This window comes from Bos grunniens, chromosome 1 (assembly GCF_055505025.1).
Source record: "Bos grunniens cultivar Pamir isolate PY7600 chromosome 1, Bosgru_T2T1.0, whole genome shotgun sequence".
NCBI classification, from domain to species: Eukaryota; Metazoa; Chordata; class Mammalia; order Artiodactyla; family Bovidae; genus Bos; species Bos grunniens.
This window is the reverse complement of record NC_141165.1, coordinates 96,962,309-96,986,116: the sequence shown is the minus strand read 5'-3', so window position 1 is coordinate 96,986,116 and position 23,808 is coordinate 96,962,309. Positions and strand designations below refer to the sequence as shown.

General features: G+C 40.8%; 1 protein-coding gene across 2 annotated transcripts in view; it reads left to right on the top strand.

The window, feature by feature from the left end:
* GAP43 (growth associated protein 43) overlaps positions 1 to 23,808 on the top strand; it is a 101,316-nt gene that overhangs the window by 46,407 nt on the left and 31,101 nt on the right. The window contains exons 2-3 of one of the 2 annotated variants that reach the window (XM_086320702.1): positions 14,654 to 15,263; positions 16,722 to 16,768. In XM_086320702.1, the coding sequence (XP_086176828.1) occupies positions 14,654 to 15,263; positions 16,722 to 16,735 (624 nt within the window). In that variant the 3' untranslated portion in view covers positions 16,736 to 16,768. The remainder of the gene's footprint in view (positions 1 to 14,653; positions 15,264 to 16,721; positions 16,769 to 23,808) is intronic. The other variant, XM_086320694.1, reaches the window with a different exon arrangement.

The following is a 23,808-nucleotide window of genomic DNA, read 5'->3' as shown; positions in this document are numbered from 1 at the left end:
TATTTGTAGTTTTGGGTCCAGTCCTGAGCTGACATGGAGTATCATTGATTTCTGATGAGTAAATCAGAATTGTGGGAAGAGTGGTTGCATCATCCTACCTTCCCGGAACTCTGGAGTTCAGGACAGTCTCCAAGGCTTCCCCACGTTAGGACATGTCTTTAAAACTCCCCATTTTTTAGAGTTTCATAGTGCTGGATGTGAACCTGACGTTCTGTGTGACACGTTCTGTGTGATACAATGGAAGGTTATGCAACATCTCATAGTTGTCTCCGCATCAAGAAGAGAAAGTAATTTTCATTACTTCAAGACCTCAGAATCAGACTTAATACCTCCTTAGTAGTAATAGAAGTGTTAGTTGTTAAGTTGTGTCCAACTCTTTTTGTGTCTGACTCTTTGTGTGTCTGACTCTTTGTGAGTTCATGGCTGCAGCCCACCAGGTTCCTCTGTCCATGGAATTCTCCAGGCAAGAATCCTGGAGTGGGTTGCCATTCCTTTCTCCAGGGGATCTTTCTGACCCAGGGATCAAACCCTGATCTCCTGCATTGCAGGCAGATTCTTTTCCCTCTGAGCCACCAGGAAAGCCACCTGCTTAATTTATTTTACTCAGTTATCCAGCCTAATTTTTACAGCTCAAAGATCAGGTTATCATACCTCTTTGGAAGGTAGGTTCATCTAGTTTAATCTAGAAGTTGGAGAATTTGCTTCAGTCCAGTCCAGTCGCTCAGTCGTGTCCAACTCTTTGTGACCCCATGAATCGCAGCACGCCAGGCCTCCCTGTCCGTCACCATCTCCCGGAGTTCACTCAGACTCACATCCATCAAGTCAGTGATGCCATTCAGCCATTGCATCCTCTGTCGTCCCCTTTTCCTCCTGCCCCCAATCCCTCCCAGCATCAGAGTCTTTTCCAATGAGTCAACTCTTCGCATGAGGTGGCCAAAGTACTGGAGTTTCAGCTTTAGCATCATTCCTTCAAAAGAAATCCCAAGGCTGATCTTCAGACTGGTTGGATCTCCTTGCAGTCCAAGGGACCCTCAAGAGTCTTCTCCAACACCACAGTTCAAAAGCATCAATTCTTCGACGCTCAGCCTTCTTCACAGTCCAACTCTCACATCCATACATGACTACAGGAAAAACCATAGCCTTGACTAGACGGACCTTGTTGGCAAAGTAATGTCTGTGCTTTGAATATGCTATCTAAGTTGGTCATAACTTTCCTTCCAAGGAGTAAGCATCTTTTAATTTCATGGCTGCAGTCACCATCTGCAGTGATTTTGGAGCCCAAAAAAATAAAGTCTGGCACTGTTTCCACTGTTTCCCCATCTATTTCCCATGAAGTGGTGGGACCGGATGCCATGATCTTCGTTTTCTGAATGTTGAGCTTTAAACTAGTTTCAAAAACGAAAGCGGGAATTTTCTCTTTGATGGCTTCAAAGGGTGCAGTGTTTTCTTCTTGTAGAACCACAAAGCTGATTCTTTGTGCCATGATGAGCATTGTCATTAAACTCATCTTCCAGGAAATTGTGTGGCATAAATAGTATGATATTTTTTTGAGAATATAATCAGAGCTACAAGTATGACGTCGATGGAATAGTTCTAGATAGATTTCTCTATCTGCCTCAGTACAATTGTGAGTCAAGTAACAGGAATAGTTGGTTCAAGAAAAAGGCAATGTTTAATTCAGGAACTCTGGATTTAATCCTCAGACTTTTGAATAAATCTTTCCCACCTGCTCAGCCCCTTTCCTCTGGTAAGTATAAGAGTGACTCCAGTTTATTCATCTGCTTTTCTCCTGTAATTAAATAGACCTGATTCCTGACCTGAGGCCCTCCCCTCACACTTCCCCCAAGATTGCTTCCTCTATTCCGGTGTTTTCTCTCTCTTGCTTTCAGAATTAATAGGAAATCTGGTCTCTGAGCTGTTCTCAGCATCGCAAGTGTGAACCTTCCCTGTCAAAATCTTCACAAGGAAAATGAGTCACAGCATCACCAGGGTGATGAGGTCACAATACCACAGCCCCTGCTTTAAAAATGTATTTGTACTTTTCTGTTGTAAATCGATTTTACGAGAACTATGAAATTGGGGTGACAGCTCTGAAGCCTGTTCTTTTCAACACTGGTAACTGGCTCAGCCTTGGCAGGCACTGGCCATGACCGAGTCATGCTCTGGGTTCTCCCACCATGCACTCCGCTTTTCACCTTGCCTGGGAGGCTGGAGACAGCGCAGGCCGTGAGTGCACCAGCCCTATTTTCCTGGGGTCATTTACCTCCCGTGCAACTGTGCAAAGTTTTGAGTTCAAACCCTGTTACTTACTAGCTGTGTGATTTTGAGCAAGTTATTTAATGTCCATGTGCCTAAGCCCCTTCACCTATAAAATAAAATTAAATTTAATAAATCTATTTTTATATTTATAACATAATAAAGTGCCTAGAAGAGTAGTTGGCACATGGTACTATATAATTCTTCAATTTATTATTAGAATAAAGTACCCTCAGAGGCTATTTTATAGTACCTTTAAAGAGGCTTTTTGAGAGAAGCATTTGTTATTTTTATGAAATATGCATAGCCCTAAAAAATTCCTCCATAATCTATCAGAGACAGAAAACTATAAAATATTTATCAAACAATGCACCTAATCCTTAGTCTCTAGAAAGTAGCAACTTTCACTTCACTTGTATTGTCTTCTTCCAGACAATTATTTATTGAGTTTTTAAATACCAGACATTTTACAAATACTGTTTTCTTTCATCCTCAAGAAAGTCTGCACAGTAAATGTTAGTATCTATATGGTGGATGTAGAAGCTAAATTCTGAAGAAATTAAGTCATTTATTGCAGGTCATATATTTAAACCATGGCTGAACCAGGATTTGAACATGAATTGTTTGAGCCAAAAACCATGCCAGGAAATATTTAATCAATGAATTCAGTGCGTGGTGACCTAAAGAGAATTTGATGCCTAAAAACAAAGGGAGGGGCAAGAGAACAGTGACAAGAATAACAACACTAGCAAATTTAGATTCAGTTATGATTTATAGATTTTTCTAGAGTCCTGTATGTTTGCCCTTACACTATCCAACAGCTTGGGGACAGAATTTCAGTTAAAATGGAAATAAGTCTATTTGTCTTGAAACTGTATGCCATTGAACTGACATCCCCACCCCTCCTCACCAAAAATATTGTTTTTTCCACACATGAAAGAATACAACATATCTTCTAGAATCACAAAGAAAGCATGTTGTTCTTTTTTGTTTTTCTTTGGATTTCTCACGTGCTGTTCTAAATGGGCGATCACATACCTGGTGATTGATTTAGACCGTTAAGGCATGTGCAAATTACTGTTGTCAGAGAGCAATGTGCCTGCAAAATCATCCCACTAGTCACCTCATAGAAATAAGCGTACTGTACAAAGCAGTATGCTTGCTGTGTAAGTGTAGTGTCAGGAAAAATCACCCACTTCCCCCTTTCAAACGTGTTCCTGCTCCTAATCCCTCCTATACAGACATTCTGGAGCCATCTGTTATAAGACCTGAAATGTAGACCAGTTCTGTTCATTATAAAGTACTTCAAGTACTCTTAGTGCTGATATTAGCATTGCTACTGTAGCAATAGTAGCATTGCTACTATTCAGTGGCTCTTCTTTTTCGGAGTATTTTGTATTGAATTCTTAGATTGAATTCTGTTAGGTTGCTTAAAATTCAAGGAGACTGAAAACCTGCGTTTAAGATCTATTCTACTATTCGCTGGGCTTTCCACCAATCTGTGTTTCAGTTGCTTCGGTTTATGAAGGGGAAAGCATACTTGCTCAGCCCAATTCATTGTAATTCCTCAAGGAACAGTTTTATGAGGTGAAAAGTACCTCATAACCTGAAATATATAAATTCAATTTACAGTCATTTTTTGTTAAGCAAATAGCATCTCAGGTTCGTTTCCATCTTTTGTCAACTATGTTTCATAATGACGTGCACCCTAATGACACGTGTTAGATGTGTGCTAGGTACACTGACACTTGGAGGAGCTTCACTGACATCCAACGGGCACGCACTGGATAGAGTTGGAAGCCCCAAATCTTGATCTCCAGCTCCTTAGGACCACATGCTCCTAAGCTAACCTCCCACAAAGTTTCTGGCAGCTGCATTCACAGCTCTCACCAAGGATGAGTAAACAGAGGAGCTCTCAGAACCTACAGGGCAATTGTTTTCCTGATGTGGAAGAGCTATAGACAGATAGTGAGATAGAGATGTGAAATAGTAGCTATATTAGATTTTTTCTGTTGTTGTTGGATGGGGGTAGGGGTGCCAAGTAAAAGGTACATTTTGAGAATGAACACACTTCTAGTTTAAGTGAATTTCCATCACAAAGATGCTGGATCATGTGGTGGTTTAGACACAAGTAAAGTTAAAGAGGATTGGTGTGTGTTAGAAGAGAGGGATTGTGATTTACCCTTGACAGCATAAACAGATCTGCTCCCTTCCCAAGGATAGGAAAGAACTAGATTGAGTTTTATGGCATGCTTTAGATGATTTTTGTTTCTCTCTCTGAGCATAGATAGTACTATAGAGTTAAAGATCTGGACGCTCTCCTCCCTGGGTGGGGATACCAGCAGTCATGGACTCAGTCTAATGGTAATGTAGACATTACATTGAGATGAGAGTGATGATGACAGTGACTATGATGTGAAAATTAGCTGTCCCTTTTTGAGAATGTACAATATGACAGGGACTGTGCCAAGTACTTTATATATATTAACTCATATAATGCTCACAGCAACCCAGTGAGATAACCCTGTTATTCCTCCATCTTACCTGGTGGCTCAGCTGGTAAAGAATCCACCTGCAATGCAAGACACCTGGGTTTGATCCCTGGGTTGGGAAGAACCCCTAGAGAAAGGAACAGCTACCCACCCCATCCAGTATTCTGGCCTGGAGAATTCCATGGACTGTACAGTCCATGAGGTCGCAAAGAGTCGGACATGACTGAGTGACTTTCACTTTCATAGGTAAGGAAACTGAGGTAGTTATAACTTGCTCAAGATGAGGAGCTGGTAATTAAGTGTCAGAGACAACATTTGAACCTATGTATATCTAACTGTATAGCCTATGCTCTTACCACCAGGGAATATTGGCTTCCTACAGTCTATTTTAAAAAGCATTAAATAGGACTTCCTTGGTAGCTCAGTGTTAAAGAATCCACCTGCCAATGCAGAAGACACAGATTTGATTCCTGGTCTAGGAAGATCCCACATGTCATGGAGCAACTAAGCCCGTGCACCATAACTATTGAGCCTAGAGGAGGCGCTCCACAACCAGAGAAGCCACTGCAGTGAGAAGCCGTTCACCCAAACTAGAGAGCCGTCCCTGCTGTCTGCAACTAGAGAAAAGCCCGTGCAGCAACAAAGACCCAGCACAGCCAAAAAGGAATAAATAAAATAATTTTTTTAAGACAGTTTTTTTTTTTTTTATTAAAGCACTGAACAAAGACAGGGATTGAGGGAAAGCCCAGTCTTTAGACACTGGATAACAGCTTTCTGTTTCCCAATTTACCTTGATTATAAAGCAGACACAGTTATGTATTCCTCACAGGATTTTGATGAGAACTGAATTTAAATACTGACTATGTATGTGGTATGTTCACTATAAAGAGGAGAGAGAGCTATGGCTGCTGGGGAGTAGTTTGACAAAACCCCAAGCATTAGTTTTCCAGAGAGAAGCAATGACACCCAACCAGTTATCTGGGTGCTGCCCATTTACATGCTCACTGATCACTACCACAAGCATGGCATGGAGTCACTTAACAACAACCACAAATAAATATTTTGGAGGCATCAACCATGTGCCAGCCCTAGCCCTGTCTTACCTACCAAGGCTTTGAGGATTATACAAAATTGACAAAGCCCTGCTTCCAGAGGCTTTATAGTCCAGGGGACAATTCGGTTAATAATGAGATAAAAATATATGTCAGGTTCATATAAGCACAAAGAAGGAAAAACCAGGTACGTAGACCAACAGTGACATTATTTGGGGAAGGACATATAGGAGAGTGAATGAGGAGTGTCTCTCTCGCTCATTTGTTCACTGAAAAAAATTTATCCCGTACTACTGACTTAGAATGTAGTAAATTACATTTCATAATGAAAGAAGTTTAATTAAGAAAAGAACAAATCAGTCATCGCTAGTCAGTATAGTAGGAAGAATATGGTGATTTAATTAAATATTTATCTCATTGTGTTTTAATTTCCTGAACCAGAGACATTTTGCAGAGTCTTACCAGATAGGAAAGCAGAGCTTTTGGTCAAGTTCACTGGGTTCTGGGGCTTCTCTTCCTCCTGGTTGGCTCTGGGAACCTTCTCCAGCAGCTTGGGGTGTGGTTTGTTCTTGGGAATGCTCAACTGGATGGAATTCACCTGCAATGGTGGTACAAGGGACTGTCTGCCAGTCAGGCTTGTTGTCTTTTCCCAGATGTATTGGCTGCCCTCTGCTCTCCTCTTTCTTCACTTGTTGGCAAAGGAAGCCTCACAGTCCCACTCATCATCTGGTGTGTGAGTTCAGCAGCTTCAGCAGCCTGATAAGGAGTCCCTCTATTGTGTTCCCGGCTCAGTGGCCATTGTAGGCATAGAAACCTCCTAGAACAGGGTTTGGTATCTCCTCACCTTGTCCACCTCTCCTTCCTTCCACTGTGCCACTTAAGAGGTAGTGATCACTTGTAGAGGTTGTTGTTGTTGTCGTTGTTGCTTAGTCGCTAAGTCATGTCTGACTCTTTTGTGACCCCATGAACTGTAATCTGCCAAGCTCCTTTCATCCATGTGATTTCCCAGGAAAAAATACTGGAGTGCATTGCCGTTGCCATTTCCTTCTCCAGGGGATTCTTCTGACCCAGGGATTGAATCCAAGTTTCTTACATTGGCAGGCAAATTCTTTACCATTGAGCCACCTGGGAAGCCAAGGTAGAGAACTGCAATCAGCAGCTCTCATCAGAGTCTACTGCTGCTGCTCAAGCATGGAGCCCCTTCCTTTCAGAGCTGACTCTCAAGCTGGCATTTGCTTGAGGATCACTGACCTTGACCCTTGATTCAGTTAGCTCACTTATACCTCTTTCACCATACCTAAAGAGTATTCTTTTTCTGAAAGAGTTTAGTCAAATTATTCTGTCTAGCATGGGCCCTTAGAGATTTGTTATTCAGTTGCTAAGTCATGTCCAACTCTTTGCAACCCCATGGACTGCAGCACACCAGGCTATCTCCTGGAGTTTGCTCAGTCTCAAGTCCATTGAATTGGAGATGCCATCCAACTGTCTCATTCTCTGTCATCCACTTCTCTTCCTGCCCTTAATCTTTCTCAGCATCAAGGTCTTTTCCAATGAGTTGGCTCTTTGCATCAGGTGGCCAAAGTATTGGAGCTTCAGCATCAGTCCTTCCAATGAGTATTCAGGGTTGATTTCCTTTAGGATTGACAGGTTTGATCTCTTTGCTGTCCAAGGGACTCTCAAGAGTCTCCTCTAGGACTATAATTCAAAAGCATTAATTTTATAGACCAGTAGAAGTATATACCTCATCTTAACCCTGGTCTCTTCCCAGTGCCCATTTGAAAAAGGGGGCTTCCTTCCTTGAATATCTAAGGGACCAGTCATCTCTAACGTATAACCTTAGGCCATGGGGCTCATCATACAGATTAAGTCTAAACAGGGAAGAATATTTTCACCTGTTTAACTTATAAAGAGGTGAGATGTATATTTGAAAAATAATTTGATATGATTCCAGATAACCCATGAGTAAGATGAATATGTTTTTTTCTATATTTGTTTCCCTTTCTAAGTGCTTTTAAAACTATTTTCAATGTCATTTCTATAGTTTTGTGACTTGTCTGATTCCTGCTCTTTCATTTCTATAATTGGATTCTTAGTTCAACTCACTACAAGAAGTCAGTTATTCAGTTAGGTGTTGGGCAAACATATACTTGTCTTAGCCAGATGCTCTTGAAGTCCATCACTGGGAAATGAAGCATTTTAAAAGTTGACCAAAAAAATTAATCCCAGATTAATTTGCTTATCACTGTCTTTCTGAAATGGCAGTAATTGAGTTTAAAATTTTAAATTCATCCAACGAATATTAATTGAGCATCTACTATATGCTAGACACCGTTCAAGAAACTGGAGATTCAGCTGTGAACAAAAAAAGCCTTTTGTATGCTGACTTTCATCTGTCAGAAGGTGCCAATTATAGTATGCTTTTTGCTTCATTTCCATCTGTCTTTGTGGGACAAATAGAGTTATACATACACAAAATAAAAGATAACTCTTTTGAATGGAAACTGAGTTCTTCACCAGTAGTGCTTTATACTGTGTTGAATGTGCCACTTCATATTCTTTAGGAAGTTGCTGGGCTGCACATGTTAAATAAATAATATATGAAAGTGAGTGAAGACTCGTATCTTCATCAGTATCCATTACTTGAAAAGTTCACATCGTTATTCCAGTTTCCATTGTGGGATGATTTGGTTTTTTACATAGTCAGTCAATAAGTAAGCATTTCTTGCCCACTTATTATGACTCTGGAACTGCAGTGCTATGCTGCATGCTTCATCTGAAGAGGAAAAAGAATTCCCTCACTACCACTGTGCCAAGATTTGCAAAGTAGCTCTTTTTTTTTTTTTTTTTTTTAAGGGAGCAGATATACTCTTAGTGTATTTCTCTCTCTCTTTTATAAAATAATTTTATTCTGTTTACTTTTTTATTTTTTAATGTGCTGGGACTTCGTTACTGTTCTGGCTTTTCTCTAGTTATGGCAAATGGAGGCTACTGTCTAGTTGCAGTGCACAAACTTCTCACTGCGGTAGTTTCTCTTATTTCCCAGCACAGGCCTTAGGGTATGCAGTAGTCATGGCATGTGGGCTCAGTATTTGCACCTCCTGGATTCTAGAGCTCAGGCTCAATAGTTGTGGTGCACAGGCTTAACTGATCTACGGCATGTGGCATCTTCCCAAATCAAACCCTCATCTCCTGCACTGGTAGGCAGATTCTTCACCACTGAGCCACCAGGGAAGCCTGCAAAGTCCATCTTGATGTCTCACGTTCCCCCAGAGAATTGCCCAGTTGTCATATGTCTGGGCCCCCAACTGTCTAGGAACTAAAAGAATTCTTCACTGCACTGAAGATCAGAGTTCAAAAACATGATGGCCATTGTTGGCTGGAGCACAACAGTTTCATTGCATCTATTTACATCCTGTTCCCCATCCCCTCACACCCTTATTGAGTGTTGAGAGACCCCCATATCCAAGCTATGCCTATTCATCTTTTAAATGACACCTTCTTTCCTAGAACTGCCTGAAAACCTGAAGAATTTCCTCTACAACACTGAACAAGGTTGGACCATCCTCCTTTCGCTCCTCCATAACGGGTGATTCTCTGAATTTCTGATCTTTGACTAGATTCAGTGCAAGTACAGAAACTCCACTGGGGGTTTCTTTAATACTTGGACATGTCTCCTAAAGTATATGCTATCAACTATGCTCAAAGCCAACTAAATAGAAAAACAGAGTGAAATTTTCTTATGTGAATTTCCCCTCAATACATTATTAACAAAAATAGAGTGAGCCATAAGTAGATATTTATTAGATTTGTACAGATCCATCCACACCTTACTCTGGTTCTGATCTCTCTGGCCCTTCAATCTGGCTTCTTGGAAATATCTTTTGCTCAATCAAATTGAAAATATTTTAGTTTACTAAAGATATTCTTGGAAATAAGAACTGATGCACAGCAATGACTTTTTAAAAGTATTTAAAATTCAATCCTGTTTCAGAGAAAATGTAAAGTATTATCACTGTAGTATTAAGAGCTAGCAGAAGTAGATACAGGGCCACATTTTTCTGTATTTGGAAGGCTGAAGTATTCTGTGATAACTGCAAAAAGCTAAATGAATTGAAGTGTCCCAGTTGAATGCCTGATGTTATATTAGTTCTGAAAACTAGGCATTTATAGATTTTTGCCTAAAGCTCTTTTGTAACATAATAAATGCAAATGTTTGTCCATCTTAGACTGAGTCCTAATTTGTCCATCCCTCTCCCCCCAGAGAAAAAGGACATTATTAACCAGAGCTTATTATTGGGTATGAAATAGCTGTTTCTTTTATCTGGCTTTCTTATCTATGATTCTTAAATGGTGATGAAAAGTATTGCCCTTTCACCCAATGGACCTTAAAATTTGACTAGATCCCAGAAAGTTAGTAGGCTTCCCTAGTGGCTCAATGGTAAAGAATCCACTGGGTTTGATCCCTGGATTAAGAAGATCCCCTGGAGAAGGAAATGGCGACCCTCTCCAGGCAAGAGCCTGGGAAATCCCGTGGACAGAGGAGCCTGACAGGCTATAGTCCATGGGGGTCACAAAAGAGTCAGACATGACTTAGCAACTAAACCAACAACAACAAAAACAGCAAGTTAGTGAAATGGTTCCTTTCATCTCCTTCAAACCAATATTCATCCAAGATTTTACCCTTAGTTGAGAAGTAAACATTTTCCCTACTTTCGTTTCCTTTAACATCTCACAAATTACAGTGCTCCCGAAGAACTTTTCAGTAAAAATTCTCAGCTATAACAATGAAGATTTCTGAAAAAATTATGGTGACTCATCATGACCCTTTTCCTACATGTAAGGAACTGCATTGGCAGGTCCCCATTCATTAATTCATGGATAGCAACATCTCCATGTAAAAATGAGAGGATTTCATCAGAGCTCAGCACAAGCTTATTTGTGGCCAAGCTGTGTTTAAGAAATAAATATTTTAATGAAACTATAAACTGACTTTTTTTAGCCATTAAATACCAGGCTCTCCTTTTTACTGACCTCCTCCATCTGTAACTGACATATTTAGACTATTGGCCTTACTATATAGGCTTCCCAGTGGTGGTGCTAGTGGTAAAGAACCCTCCTGCCAATGCAGGAGAGGCAAGAGACATCTGATCCCTGGGTTGGGAAGATCCCCTGGAGGAGGGCATGGCAACTTGCTCCAGTATTCTTGCATGGAAAATTCAATAGACAGAGGAGCCTAGCAGGCTACAGTCCATGGAGCTGCAAAGAATTGGACATGACTGAGCATACACACCCTACCATCCTTACTTTATAGATGGGTTAAAGTTCAGATGTCTCCTTGAATTCCTGGGAAATTACTGATTGCTAAATACTATGAGGTTATTTTTTTTAAGTGTATTTTAAAGAGAGTCCTGTGTGGAAAGACACAGTTTCTGTCTGCTCACTAGTATGTCTGTGGTGCCCAGCATAGGCACTCAGTGTTGTTAAATGAATAGATGAACCAGGATGTTGACATGACACTTTACAGACGGTCTGCTATGAGAAAGACTAAGTTATTCAAAGTCACTGATGCAATAAAACTGGACTTGGAGTTGGGTAGGAAAGGAGAGGACCTGAGTTCAAATACAAATGAGACCACTGACTGATTCACTCATGCTATAAACTGAAGCAAATTTTCAGGGCACAGCTTTCCCCATTAGAAGCTGAAAGGGTTGTGCTAAATGTACTGAGTGATCTCTGGTTTCCTGGGCTCACATGTTCCTTGTTTGGGGCAAGCTCTTCTATTTCCAGCTGGGCAAAGTTCTATGTGGTCTGATGCTCTGTGGCTTCCCCCACAGCCAGTCTTGGGAAACCTTCCCTCCTTGTCTCCCCTCTCAGCAAAATATACTACCAATGCTATTACCTCTAGGACTGCGAAAGGAAATTTACCAGAAAATAACCTGGAGTTTGTCATATTTATGGAACTAATTACAAACACCAAAGAAATTATGTACACTTTGGCATTTTCTGGCTTAAGACCCGGTTTGTACTTAAAATATTTTTATTTCTGTATGCCTCTGTACAGTCATTTAAGCTGACCTCATCTTAGGCTGGTTCTCCTTCCCCTCCTTCCTCCCCACTCCCCTCCTCTTCTTCCTTCCCCTGTCTTTCCTTTCCCTTTCAGTTCCCTCATATCTGTCTCTTTCCCTCGATCTGTACAATTTGTATTAGTTGTCTATTCCCACTTAATTCCTAAAATCCAACTCCCCTAAATCTCTGATGATATTAAGGGGCCCAGAAGTGCCTCCTGGAGAAGCTGCATGTCTGTGGGGGTACTTTGGGCACTTCTTTGGGTGTATTTACCTCCTGGGTTCCCAGCTCTTGTAGGGTTGTCTCACTTCTCTGCTAACCATGTTTTTTTTTTTTCACATTCTCTCCCTTCCTGCCCACCCCTTCCTATCTTGTGCCCCTTCCACTCCTGGATTGTTCAGGTGAGCCTGATCCCACAATCTTCGCACCCACGTCTAGTCTGAACCTTTCTAAATAGCCATTTCAACACAGAGGCTGTGCACAGAAGCTTAAGTCCTCATCATTTGGAAAGTTAAAGTGACAGACGATTTGATAAATTGAGATAGAGAGAGAAAAACAGATTGGGGATGGAGGTGAAAAGAACTTAGAGGGGCTCTTCCTTCATCCTTATAAAGTAACCTTCTTTATATCATTCAGACACTCAGCTTCCTTGTAAAGTATCTTCTTTTTATCATTCAGACTTAACTTCCTTCTTTTTATATTTTCCAAAGTTTTAAGAGTTTATCCCCTTTCTTTTGTGTTCTTAAAGAGTAAACGGTGATGCAGTTTTCTTGAGTCACCAAACGGTCTTTTATGCACTTGCCTACTCAAATATTTGGCTTGTTTACTCTCATAAGTACCAGTACTTGTATTAAAGAACCATTTGGCATCAAGGCCCAAGTGCAGATGTCCTATCACATAAGACGGTGCCTCATTCAGAAAATTCAAGATAGAGTAAAATAAATTAACAACATCTTGGCTGCATGCTCCATTCACAACTGTTAATTTAACAGGGTTATGCTTCCATCTCTGAGCAGAGGGCTCCTGGCAGGGACAGCTGCTCCCGTGCCCCAGATTGTGCTGCGTGTGTCCCAGTAGGAGTCCTCAAGAGCAGCAGGAGAGCGGGAAGGTGGTGGTGCATCAGAGCACCAAGCAGTGTGGCAGCATGGCACTGGGAGGAGGAGGCAGAGGGGCTCCTCCAAAGAGTTGTCGTGCACTCCTTCATTCTCTGTGTGAATACATGTTGGAGAAAAAGAATAACTTGCCTTGAGTTTTACTGGAAATTTATCCATCCTGCTTTTACTCTCAGAGGCAGTTTATTTTCAAAACTAGCTTTGTATACCCATGAGCATGTTGATAGACCTAAGCAATACAGGCCCATATGCTTGTCTGGAGAATGTCAGGTCTACATCATGATGAACAGGATCTGGGTCACTGGGACAGAACTGGTATGACAGGTGGAAAACATGCCTTATGTTGGCCTGCTGTGATTTGCATCCTAAACTGGAGCAAAGGCCAAGGTCAGGCCAAGGTCGAGATTGGGGCCAAGCAGAGGACTTGGTACATGATAAGCCTTCTCTAATTAATGGTCTTTTGCTGCATTGTTCACTGCTGTATTTCCCCATTGCCTGAGAGAGTATTCACAAAAGTTAACTCAACTTATTATGGTGATTATTTTGCAATATATACAAATATTGAATCATTATGTTGTACACCTGAAACTAATATAATGGTTATGTGGGAACGATAAGTAACCACCCCGGGACAGCATGGTAGGCAATGACACTATAGTGAATTCTGAGCGCTCACTTGCCTAGGTGTTTCTTTTCATGACTAAACCTTTTATTCCTCTCCTCTGATTCAATTTGCATGTGGAAAAAAGTTATTTGCAGCCTATGTTATTCTGTAACCTGATCAAGTGGTAAAAAGTTCACATTCTAGTCTCTTGCCTTCAGTACTAGGATGGTTCTACTGATGATCATATAAAACTAATTTTAAGTTTAAATTGCTTTGAGAATAAGAAATTGTGATCTAGTGAATATATGCCACTGTTTCAAAAGTGGAAGCTGTGTTTTCTACTCTTTCTGTTTAAAAAGAACTCAAGATTAATGACCATTTTCTGAATTCAAACCTTGAAGGCCTGGTATGTTCATTACTGATGCTGGACCACACACAGAGGGAATTGGATGTTATTTTGTAACTAGCATTTTGAATTCTCAAATCCTGAACAAACCTCAGAGTGCTGGAACTCTTCTGTATTTTGTACAAGACCCTCATGGAATTTCCTGTTTAAACCCTTAACATACTCTTTGCCCCAAACCTACTGGTTTCCTGACCAAGCTTGAAATCTTGAGGAAACAAATAAACTTCCACAATACTTTTTTAAATCATAAAGTTTTTCACAGAGTCTCTCACAAAAACCTGAAAAACCAACATCTTTCAGAGCTCTTTGATGAAAACCTAGGGTGGGTGTGACTTGAATTTCCAAAGTACATCTACAAAAAGGCTGATTTAAGTTTGGCCAAGGAGAGACACTGAGTTGGGAAAAGAACAACAGATATGCCAGTGATTCTGGAAGGCCAAAAGGACATTAATTTTTCTGTAAAATAATGTATTCTCTCCTAAGTTCTTTACCAGGGAAAGAAAGGAGGCTTGGTTTGAATTTCCAGAGTACTGCTGATTGCTTAACTCCAAGTATGGTGCCTAGCACAAAATAAGTCATTCAATAAATATGTGTTGAATGCTGTGATTTGAAGGAAAAGAACATTGTTCCATCTCTCCTTTTTACCCCCCCTTTTCTCTACAAAGGTTGAAAAAAATGATGAGGACCAAAAGATTGAACAAGATGGCATCAAACCAGAAGATAAAGCTCATAAGGCCGCGACCAAAATTCAGGCTAGCTTCCGTGGACACATAACGAGGAAAAAGCTCAAAGGAGAGAAGAAGGGTGATGCCCCAGCCGCCGAGGCGGAGGCAAATGAAAAGGATGAAGCCGCCGTCGCGGAAGGCACGGAGAAGAAGGAGGGAGAAGGCTCCACTCCTGCGGAAGCGGCCCCAGGCGCCGGCCCCAAGCCCGAGGAGAAGACCGGCAAAGCCGGCGAAACTCCTTCCGAGGAGAAGAAGGGGGAGGGCGCCCCCGATGCTGCCACAGAGCAGGCAGCCCCCCAGGCTCCTGCCCCCTCGGAGGAGAAGGCCGGCTCTGCTGACACAGAAAGTGCCACTAAAGCTTCCACTGACAACTCGCCGTCCTCCAAGGCCGAAGATGCGCCGGCCAAGGAGGAGCCTAAACAAGCCGACGTGCCTGCTGCTGTCACTGCTGCTGCCGCCACCGCCCCTGCTGCAGAGGATGCTGCTGCCATGGCAACAGCCCAGCCTCCAACGGAGACTGCGGAGAGCAGCCAAGCCGAGGAGAAGATAGGTGAGCGACCTCCAGGGTCAGACGCCAAGATGGGGCGGGGCGGGGGGCGGGGGGCAGGCGGCCTATTCGGAAAGCCAGGCCACCTGTGCCATCAAGAGAGGGGAAAATTCTAGAAGGTATTTTCAGGAAATCAAGGGAAGCTGCGCTGAATTCCCCAAAGTGACAGGAGTTAACTCTGGCCACTTACATTCCCAAGTATCTCCAATCCTGAGCGAGAACTCAGGCAGGTCTGTGTAGCAGCCAGTACTAGACAGTCTGGCAATTGCCTTGTTACTTGAATTGGCATAAAAAGTAAAGCTAGGTAATCCTGGATGGGGGAAAAAAAAAACAACAGCAACATTCTGTGTGTAGGATAGACTTCGTTTAATAAATTATTACGGAGACTACACATATTTTATGGATGGGAATTAGCTAATGTGATTATCTGGCTCTAGGAAGTGCCTGGTATAAATACAGCCAACTCCCTATTGATTCAGATGATGTAGTTTGTGAATTGCCAGCAGCAAAAACATAATCTCAGACCACCTTTCCCTGTCCCACAATATGTTTCTGGGCATTCTCCCCACCATCAATTGGTGAACAGTGTACATATGTGTATGTACGCTCAGAGAATGTTAATCGTAACATTAATTGGGGTCAAACTAATTAGGAAAATAAGTCTGTTGATCTTGCCAAAAACAAAAGAAAACTCCCAAATATAGAACATGTTGTGAAGTCAAACAGAAATTATCATTTTATTATTGAAGATACTACCTTCTACCATATGCATACATGGTTGAGGGTTGACTCTGCTTATTAAAAGGTACTAGGTTCTCTTTGGTTTGGAGAGCTAACTTGGAGTTTTTTCACTATAATTGCCCAAAGAGCCTATTGGAATAGGGCTTTCTCAGTGCAAGATAAATTTAAGGGAACTTCACCCCCAACATGACCTGCTCCTCACCCCAGCACATCCACAGCAGTGAAGGAGGTCAACAGTTTCCAAAGTCTTTCTCTGGCATAGTATGACACATAAATATCTTTCAGCCCCAAATCTTAAAGATAAACTTACTTCTGTGCCTGTTGAAAAAGTTGGGTTTACTCTTTTAAGATTTAGTGATTTAATGCATGTTGTATCTAAGAACTCAGATTTGGACTGGACCACATTGTATCCTTGGGAAAGGACCTAGTCCACGAGGATGCTCTGGGAAATGTCTTGCCATCTGACCATTAGATTGAGAAAGTAATTACTGGACATTTGCCATGATATCCACTTCTCCACATTAGATACTGCAGGATGGCACAAGATTATTCTAGATATTTTCAGCTCTATGTCTTTCATCTTACTCCCTAAATTCTGTAAGAAGCCAGAGTGTATTAATCATTATTGTTATTAGCATTCTCTAACTTCAGATAAAGTGCACATCTCTTTCTACCAGTGACTCATTTTAAATCTTTATTCTAACTACATACCTGCCCCAGGGGCCACACCTTGAGGTTAAGAAGATGGGAATATTTCCCTGGAAAAGGTAAGGCATGTGATAATGATGGTTTTGGTTTTAATTTACTCAGCAAGACAAACCTTGTTAACTATTCTTCTTTAGGTGTAAGTTCTAGCCTTAGGCATGATGGCTGGAAGTCACATTGCATATGATAGACTATCTATTAGGTAATTTTCATATATCTTAGAAATTGATTATGATTTAAATATAGAAAATATTTGACACTGCTCAGATCGTATTTTTAAACTGGGTTTTCTGAAGTTGTAAGTAAAGACAAAAGCATATAATGTGATGAGGTAAATGCTCATGATCTGGATTAATAGAAAGAATTGCTTGAATCAATGAAAAGTCTAAAAATAATATATTTTAAAGGAAGTTTGGTTTTATTATTTTTCAAGTTAGAATAATTCCAATGAATTAATAAAATATTTTAAGTAGTTACATGGTCAGTACATGTCACGTGATGAATGAAAACTGGACAGCATCAATTCCTAACTGGACAATTCAATTCTTAATCATTTGTTTACACATTCATATAGTCTTCCTACTGCCTTTCTTATGCCATTCACTTATTTTGTTAAAAATGAATCTGGTCAGTGAGGGCAAGTAGAGATCATGTACTGTCCTAAATTTTACAATTTCTGCTTGAAATATGTTTCAGTTAGTCTGAGTTTCATATGTGCACTGAAAGGTAATTGATAAGTATAGATGAAGTTCAATTTGAAGCTAGTCACCAACGGCACTTTATTTTACATTGTTTCTGAGCTTAGGTAGGTATTGTCATCTTGGTTAGATCTTCAAATGCTGCCTGTAGTTTCTTCCTGGACTGATGTATCTATTAGCCTTGCCTGCTATAGGTGACAAGCACAGATTACCCGATATAGCAAGTCTCATGGAGTTGTAGAAACTAGAGGTGACAAGGAGATCCATCACAGCACATCAAGCCCAGATTCCCATGGGCCCTGCACCACAGTCTCCTCTGTGTCTTATTGGATTTCATTCTAATCCAGGATAAAAGAACAATATTCCTAATTGATCTCTACTGTCTGGGAATAGATGGCTACCCTGGGTTGCTTTAGGATTCTGTGACTGCCTGAAGGGGTGGAGAGAGCAATCTGAGAAGGTTGAGTGGGGTTGGGGGCAGAACAAGCCACAAGAGAGAGTCAAGATAAAAATTGCTGTCAGTGAAAGGGTCAAAATTTTGGATCAGTTTGATCACTTCTGCTGCTAAGTCATTTCAGTCGTGTCCGACTTTGTGCGACCCCATAGATGGCAGCCCACCAGGCTCCCCCATCCCCGGGATTCTCCAGGCAAGAACACTGAAGTGGGTTGCCATTTCCTTCTCCAATGCATGAAAGTGAAAAGCGAAAGTGAAGTCGCTCAGTCATATCCGACTCTTAGCAACCCCATGGACTGCAGCCTGCCAGGCTCCTCCATCCATGGGGTTTTCCAGGCAAGAGTACTGGAGTGGGGTGCCATTGCCTTCTCTGAGTTTGATCACTGCTGCTGCTGCTGCTGCTAAGTCACTTCAGTCGTGTCTGACTCTGTGCTACCCCATTGACGGAAGCCCACCAGGCTCCCCCGTCCCTGGGATTCTCCAGGCAAGAACACTGGAGTGGGTTGCAATTTCCTTCTCCAATGCATGAAATGAAAAGTGAAAGGGAAGTCCCTCAGTCATGTCCGACTCTTAGTGACCCCATGGACTACAGCCTACCAGGCTCCTCCATCCATGGGATTTTCCAGGCAAGAGTACTGGAGTGGGGTGCCATTGCCTTCTCCGAGTTTGATCACTACTTTAGTACAAATGGAAATTCTTTCTAAATTATAAATGTTTGGTTTATTTTCCTACCTTTGTATTAGTGAGTTTATAACAGATGGATCTGTTGCAGTAGGACTTTTGGAATTTTTTTAATCCTCCAACCATATCTTCCTATCTCTGCTTTGCCACTCTGCCTGCACATCCTCTGTATATCTAAGGCAAAAAATTTTCTGTGCATTTCTGATGATGATTCCTTTATAGTAGAAGGAGTGTTTATGTTATCTTTATGGCACTGTCCCCCTTCAGCCATAAGGAGAACACCTTCAAGCCTCTTTTAATGACAGTGTCTCTGGTGTCTCTTCGATGGATAGAATCACTGTGCTCAGTGACTTTCAGGGAAAGAATTGTCTTCTGTGTCTCATCTTCTCCATGATAATCTGCTGACTTTCCCTGACAAAAGACGCCAACATTTCTTCTCTGCCTATTCTAAGTGATGTCATACTACTAAGGGAACACATCCAGGAAGCTAGAAATTGAGATGTTGACTGAGGAACCTCCACAGGGTACTTGATTGTGGGATGTAGGATGTATTACTCTAGGTTATGCTACATTTTCTGTATGTTGAATTTGGCTGCATTTTGTTGTCACGGTCTCTTTGCCTTTCTAAATGGGGTCATCAATAATGATCTAGGAACGAGAGGAGTTCTATTTATCATCCCTCTGAATAGAAATTCAGTGTCTTCCTACCTCTTTTCTTCCTTTTTCTGCCTCCTTCTTCCTTCCTTCCCTCCCTCTTTTCCTCTCTCTTTTTGTTCTTTCTTTTTGCCTTTCATTTATATTAACTTTCTACCATACCAAGCATTAGGGTCACAAAGATGAATTAGCTATGGTTGCTGATCTTAAGGAGTTCTCATTCAGTAATGGAATGGGATGAAATTCAAGCAGTAATGTTGAAAACAATCACAGTAATCATCTCAACTCATTTGAACTCTACAAAAATATGTGGAGTACCTTTATATGTTAGTGCTCTGTGGGACAAAATATGGATGAGATATCACTTCATGCAGTTGGGCTACATGCTAAAAAGTTTTTAGTAATATGTGTCTCTATAACCAAATTATTAGAAAAAGAATAACTACAAATTTTATAGTTTCTGAAATGATAATTAAGTGTAAAAAAAAAATGAAATACCCAATCCGTTTCTAGAATTGGAGAAATTTTTTACATTCCCCAGAACAAAATGTTCTAAGGCCCAAGGTATCCATCCATAATAGTCTTAGCTCCCCAAAGGATAGGCTCACTTTCACAGCACTGTGTTACATGTGAGATTTCCCAAGGATATTTACACTTACTTGGCAGGGTGCCTCAGAAGCAGTTTTGATTTGATATGTGGTTTCAACCACTTCCTAAATTTACACACAAGTCATAAAGAGTCAAAATTTGGGTTGTGAAAGTCCATAAATGCTGTCTATAAAACATGGGCACCCTGTTAGCTACTCAGTGACACACTGCTTAAATACTGTTGATTATTAAGCTTTCATGGCACACTTTTATATTGCTAGAGTAATCATTTTTATTGGCTTTTCTTGACAACAATCCAGTGGTATTTGATAACGTTTTTCTTTCTGCTTTTACATTCTGAAAATAGGAGCAAATTAAATGGATATATTGCCCATAGACACAGTGACAAAATAAGGGTCAAATTGATAGACCTGTAATCCTAACCTTAGCCTTGCAGTTCTTTACCTGTCTTTTATGTATTATCTCAATTCCTGCATTTTCTCATATCTTAACAGCTGTGACAATTTCTGATTATCGTCAAGAAATACCAACCAGGTCCTAGGACATTTCTGTGTCCTGTGCTCCCAGTAAGATAATGCTGAGGAGAGAATGTTGGGCTCAAATAAGAAGACCAGGGCTCTAGCCTCAATATCTTTACTAATCAGACATGGGATACTAAGCAAGTCATTGCTTCTCTCTGGACTTCAGTTGTCTCATCTTTTAGAGAAGGGGCTAGGAGAGTTGGTTTCTTAAGGTTTTTTTCAAGGTTTGAACAATTAAGTGTCAGACCCTGTGCTATGTGGGGATTATTCCATTTAATCATCGGAACCATTCTGTAGTATAAGTGTTGTCATTTCCCATTCCCCTTTTGCAGCTGTGAAAACTGAAGTTTAGACATACTGAGGCACCTAATCATCATCAACAGATTGCAAGGGGCTAAACCAAGAGCTGAACTCTGACAGCCTGATTGCAGAGGTTATTTATTGAATCCTGACACCCAGGGAGAAATGAAGATGAGAGGAATGTCTAAGAGCCTTAGCTTCATGTCCTAATCTAAGACCACCCCATCATTTGTATAATTGAATGCTCAAACCTCTTGTCTGAGAATCAATACTGATCATATGTTTAGATGGGTACCCAATAACTAACCACACTCCTTGGTCACAACTTCCTCACTGCTCCATCACCCCAGAGTTGTTAGGAATATTACACTGGTTTTGAATCTTGAGTTCTTAGTTTAAAAATTCCTCAAGTCCTGTTGGATTAGGCCTCAGAGAGCTTTGCTATGCTAAGTCACTTCAGTCGTTTCCGACCCTGTGCGACCCCACAGACGGCAGCCCACCAGGCTCCCCTGTCCCTGGGATTCTCCAGGCAAGAACACTGGAGTGGGTTGCCATTTCCTTCTCCAATGCATGAAAGTGAAAAGTGAAAGTGAAGTCGCTCAGTCGTGTCCAACTCTTAGTGACCCCATGGATTGCAGTCTAACAGGCTCCTCCGTCCATGGGATTTTCCAAGCAAGAGTACTGGAGTGGGGTGCCATTGCCTTCTCCACAGAGAGCTTTAAGATCAGTTAAAAATTGACTGTTCTTAACAAGAATACTGTTTACTCCATTAAATATGCCAGGAGAGCTGAAATTTAGAAATTGAAGTTTTTGGAACTCAATCAGATTGAAAGTAGTTTCGTCTATTCTGGACAATTCCTGCCCTAAATTTAGCTTATCAGAATTAATATCTTTTAAAATTCTTGTTTATATTTTGTTCCTCCCTTTTGGCAAGTGCATTTCCAAAGGATGCTGATACTTTATATTTATAACCAAAAAAGGGTAAAGAACTTAATAATTAGGACTGATCAGAGAACAATCACTATATCTTTAAACAAAGATTTAAGGTAAAAGATAAGAGATATATTTTAGAGTCAAGAAAATCATATTGTGATGTCTTTTATTTATTGCCCATTCTTTCATAGTTCATATTTAATAACTTCTACCAACAAAAGTCCATCTAGTCAAGGCTATCGCTTTTCCAGTGGTCATGTATGGATGTGAGAGTTGGACTGTGAAGAAAGCTGAGCACCGAAGAAATGATGCTTTTGAACTATGGTGTTGGAGAGGACTCTTGAGACCCCCTTGGACTGCAAGGAGATCCAACCAGGCCATTCTAAAGGAGATCGGTTCTGGGTGTTCTTTGGAAGGAGTGATGCTAAAGCTGAAACTCCAGTACTTTGGCCACCTTATGTGAAGAGTTGACTCACTGGAAAAGGCTCTGATGCTGGGAGGGATTGGGGTCAGGAAGAGACGGGAACGACAGAGGATGAGATGGCTGGATGGCATCACTGACTCGATGGACGTGAGTGTGAGTGAACTCTGGGAGCTGGTGATGGACAGGGAGGCCTGGCATGCTGCGATTCATGGGGTTGCAAAGAGTCGGACACGAATGAGCGGCTGAACTGAACTGATCACCTTATAAAAGGAGCCAATAAGCAGAAAAGCATGTATGTAATTCATTCCAATCTTAAATTGGTGAAAACTATATTTGGAACTGAAAATCAGTATTTCTTAAAATGAATATTTTTCAAATACTAATGCATTTTCATCAAATATTTTTTTCTCTACATACACACATGCACACACACATACACACTCAATTCCAAAGGGATTACAAGGAAAAGGAGGAAGAACCAAGAACAGGAAGAGTTACCTAGTCAGTCCATTTGGCTAAAAACAGAGAGAGAATAGATTATCTATTTTAACGGACTAGGAAACATTGAGCGGATCATTACTCTTATTTTTTTCTCACAATCATAGGTTCATTAAATGAAGAATGAAAAGTTTTCTATAATCAGACATAAAAGCAAGGGAAGAAGGAAACTGATAGTGCTTCTTAAAGCTACAAGACCAGAGCCCTTGAAGGTCTCCCAAGACCAGAGCCCTTGAAGGTCTCCCAAGACATATGGTTTACAGCATGCACAAAGAAGAGGGAAAGGTTTGAAAGGATGTGGAAATTTTGCCAACCCTTACTTGTGTTTGAATTTTGTACCATAAGAAAATAACTTAATCAGGTGCTGAATTTCGGACCAATTCATGTCATCAAGAACATTTGAATCATTGCCTTCTTCAAAAATGTCTCCAGCCAGTTATTAATCTCATAGTGATAAAGCTTGGCTCTTTAAGTAACTAATTTATTTTGAGGCTTGTTTAAAAGAATTGCCCATAAATTTTTTTCACAAGGATGATGAATAGCATCAGGTTTTTAATAGATCCAGTATCTTGTAGGAAGTATATAGTACAAGTGCTCTGTATTTTTAGCACAAGAGACTAAACACAATCTTAAATTAAGAGAACTGGATTCGTGTTCAGATCATATTGATTTCAGGCCAGGTTGTCTGCCCTCTGAGCCTAGGTCTAACACCTGCAAAGTCAATGCTTTCAGCTAGGTCTTCTCTGCCTTCTCACTTCAAAAGGCAAGTGTGCAGTGGTAGACTAAAGAGGTATCTGGAAGAGTAGCAAGTGGTTTCTAACTCAACCATTCTCACTTCCCTGCAGGGCCTTGTTTTCTAAACTATTAGATAGTGGGTTTAGGGGGCAGGGCAGTCACAATAACTGGATCTTTGACCATCAGTGAAATTGGCTAACAGGCCCAAGTATTTGGAATTGGGCTATTGTTCATCCCAAGAAAAGATAGTGTAGATGTTACACAAGTTAGATGTGGTTACTCAGCAGTTCTCACATGTATTTTCAATTTTTGAATCACAAATTATAAGATGGTGGAAGATAAAATATTTTGGTTCCATCATCTCACACCATTCTATTTGGAATGGAAAATGCAATATCTTCAGGGATAAAGGAAGTAACCTAGGAAGGCTACATGTCTTTCCTTATGAATCAGGTTCAATACTAATGTTCTTTTCTGTAGGCATATATGTAGTCAAGTAAGTCCTGAGGCTAGTTCTTGGTTTTTATTCTTTCTAGTATAAGTTGGTAGAATCTTTTGGATTTCAGAATAGAAACCAGAAACCATTAACCTAAAT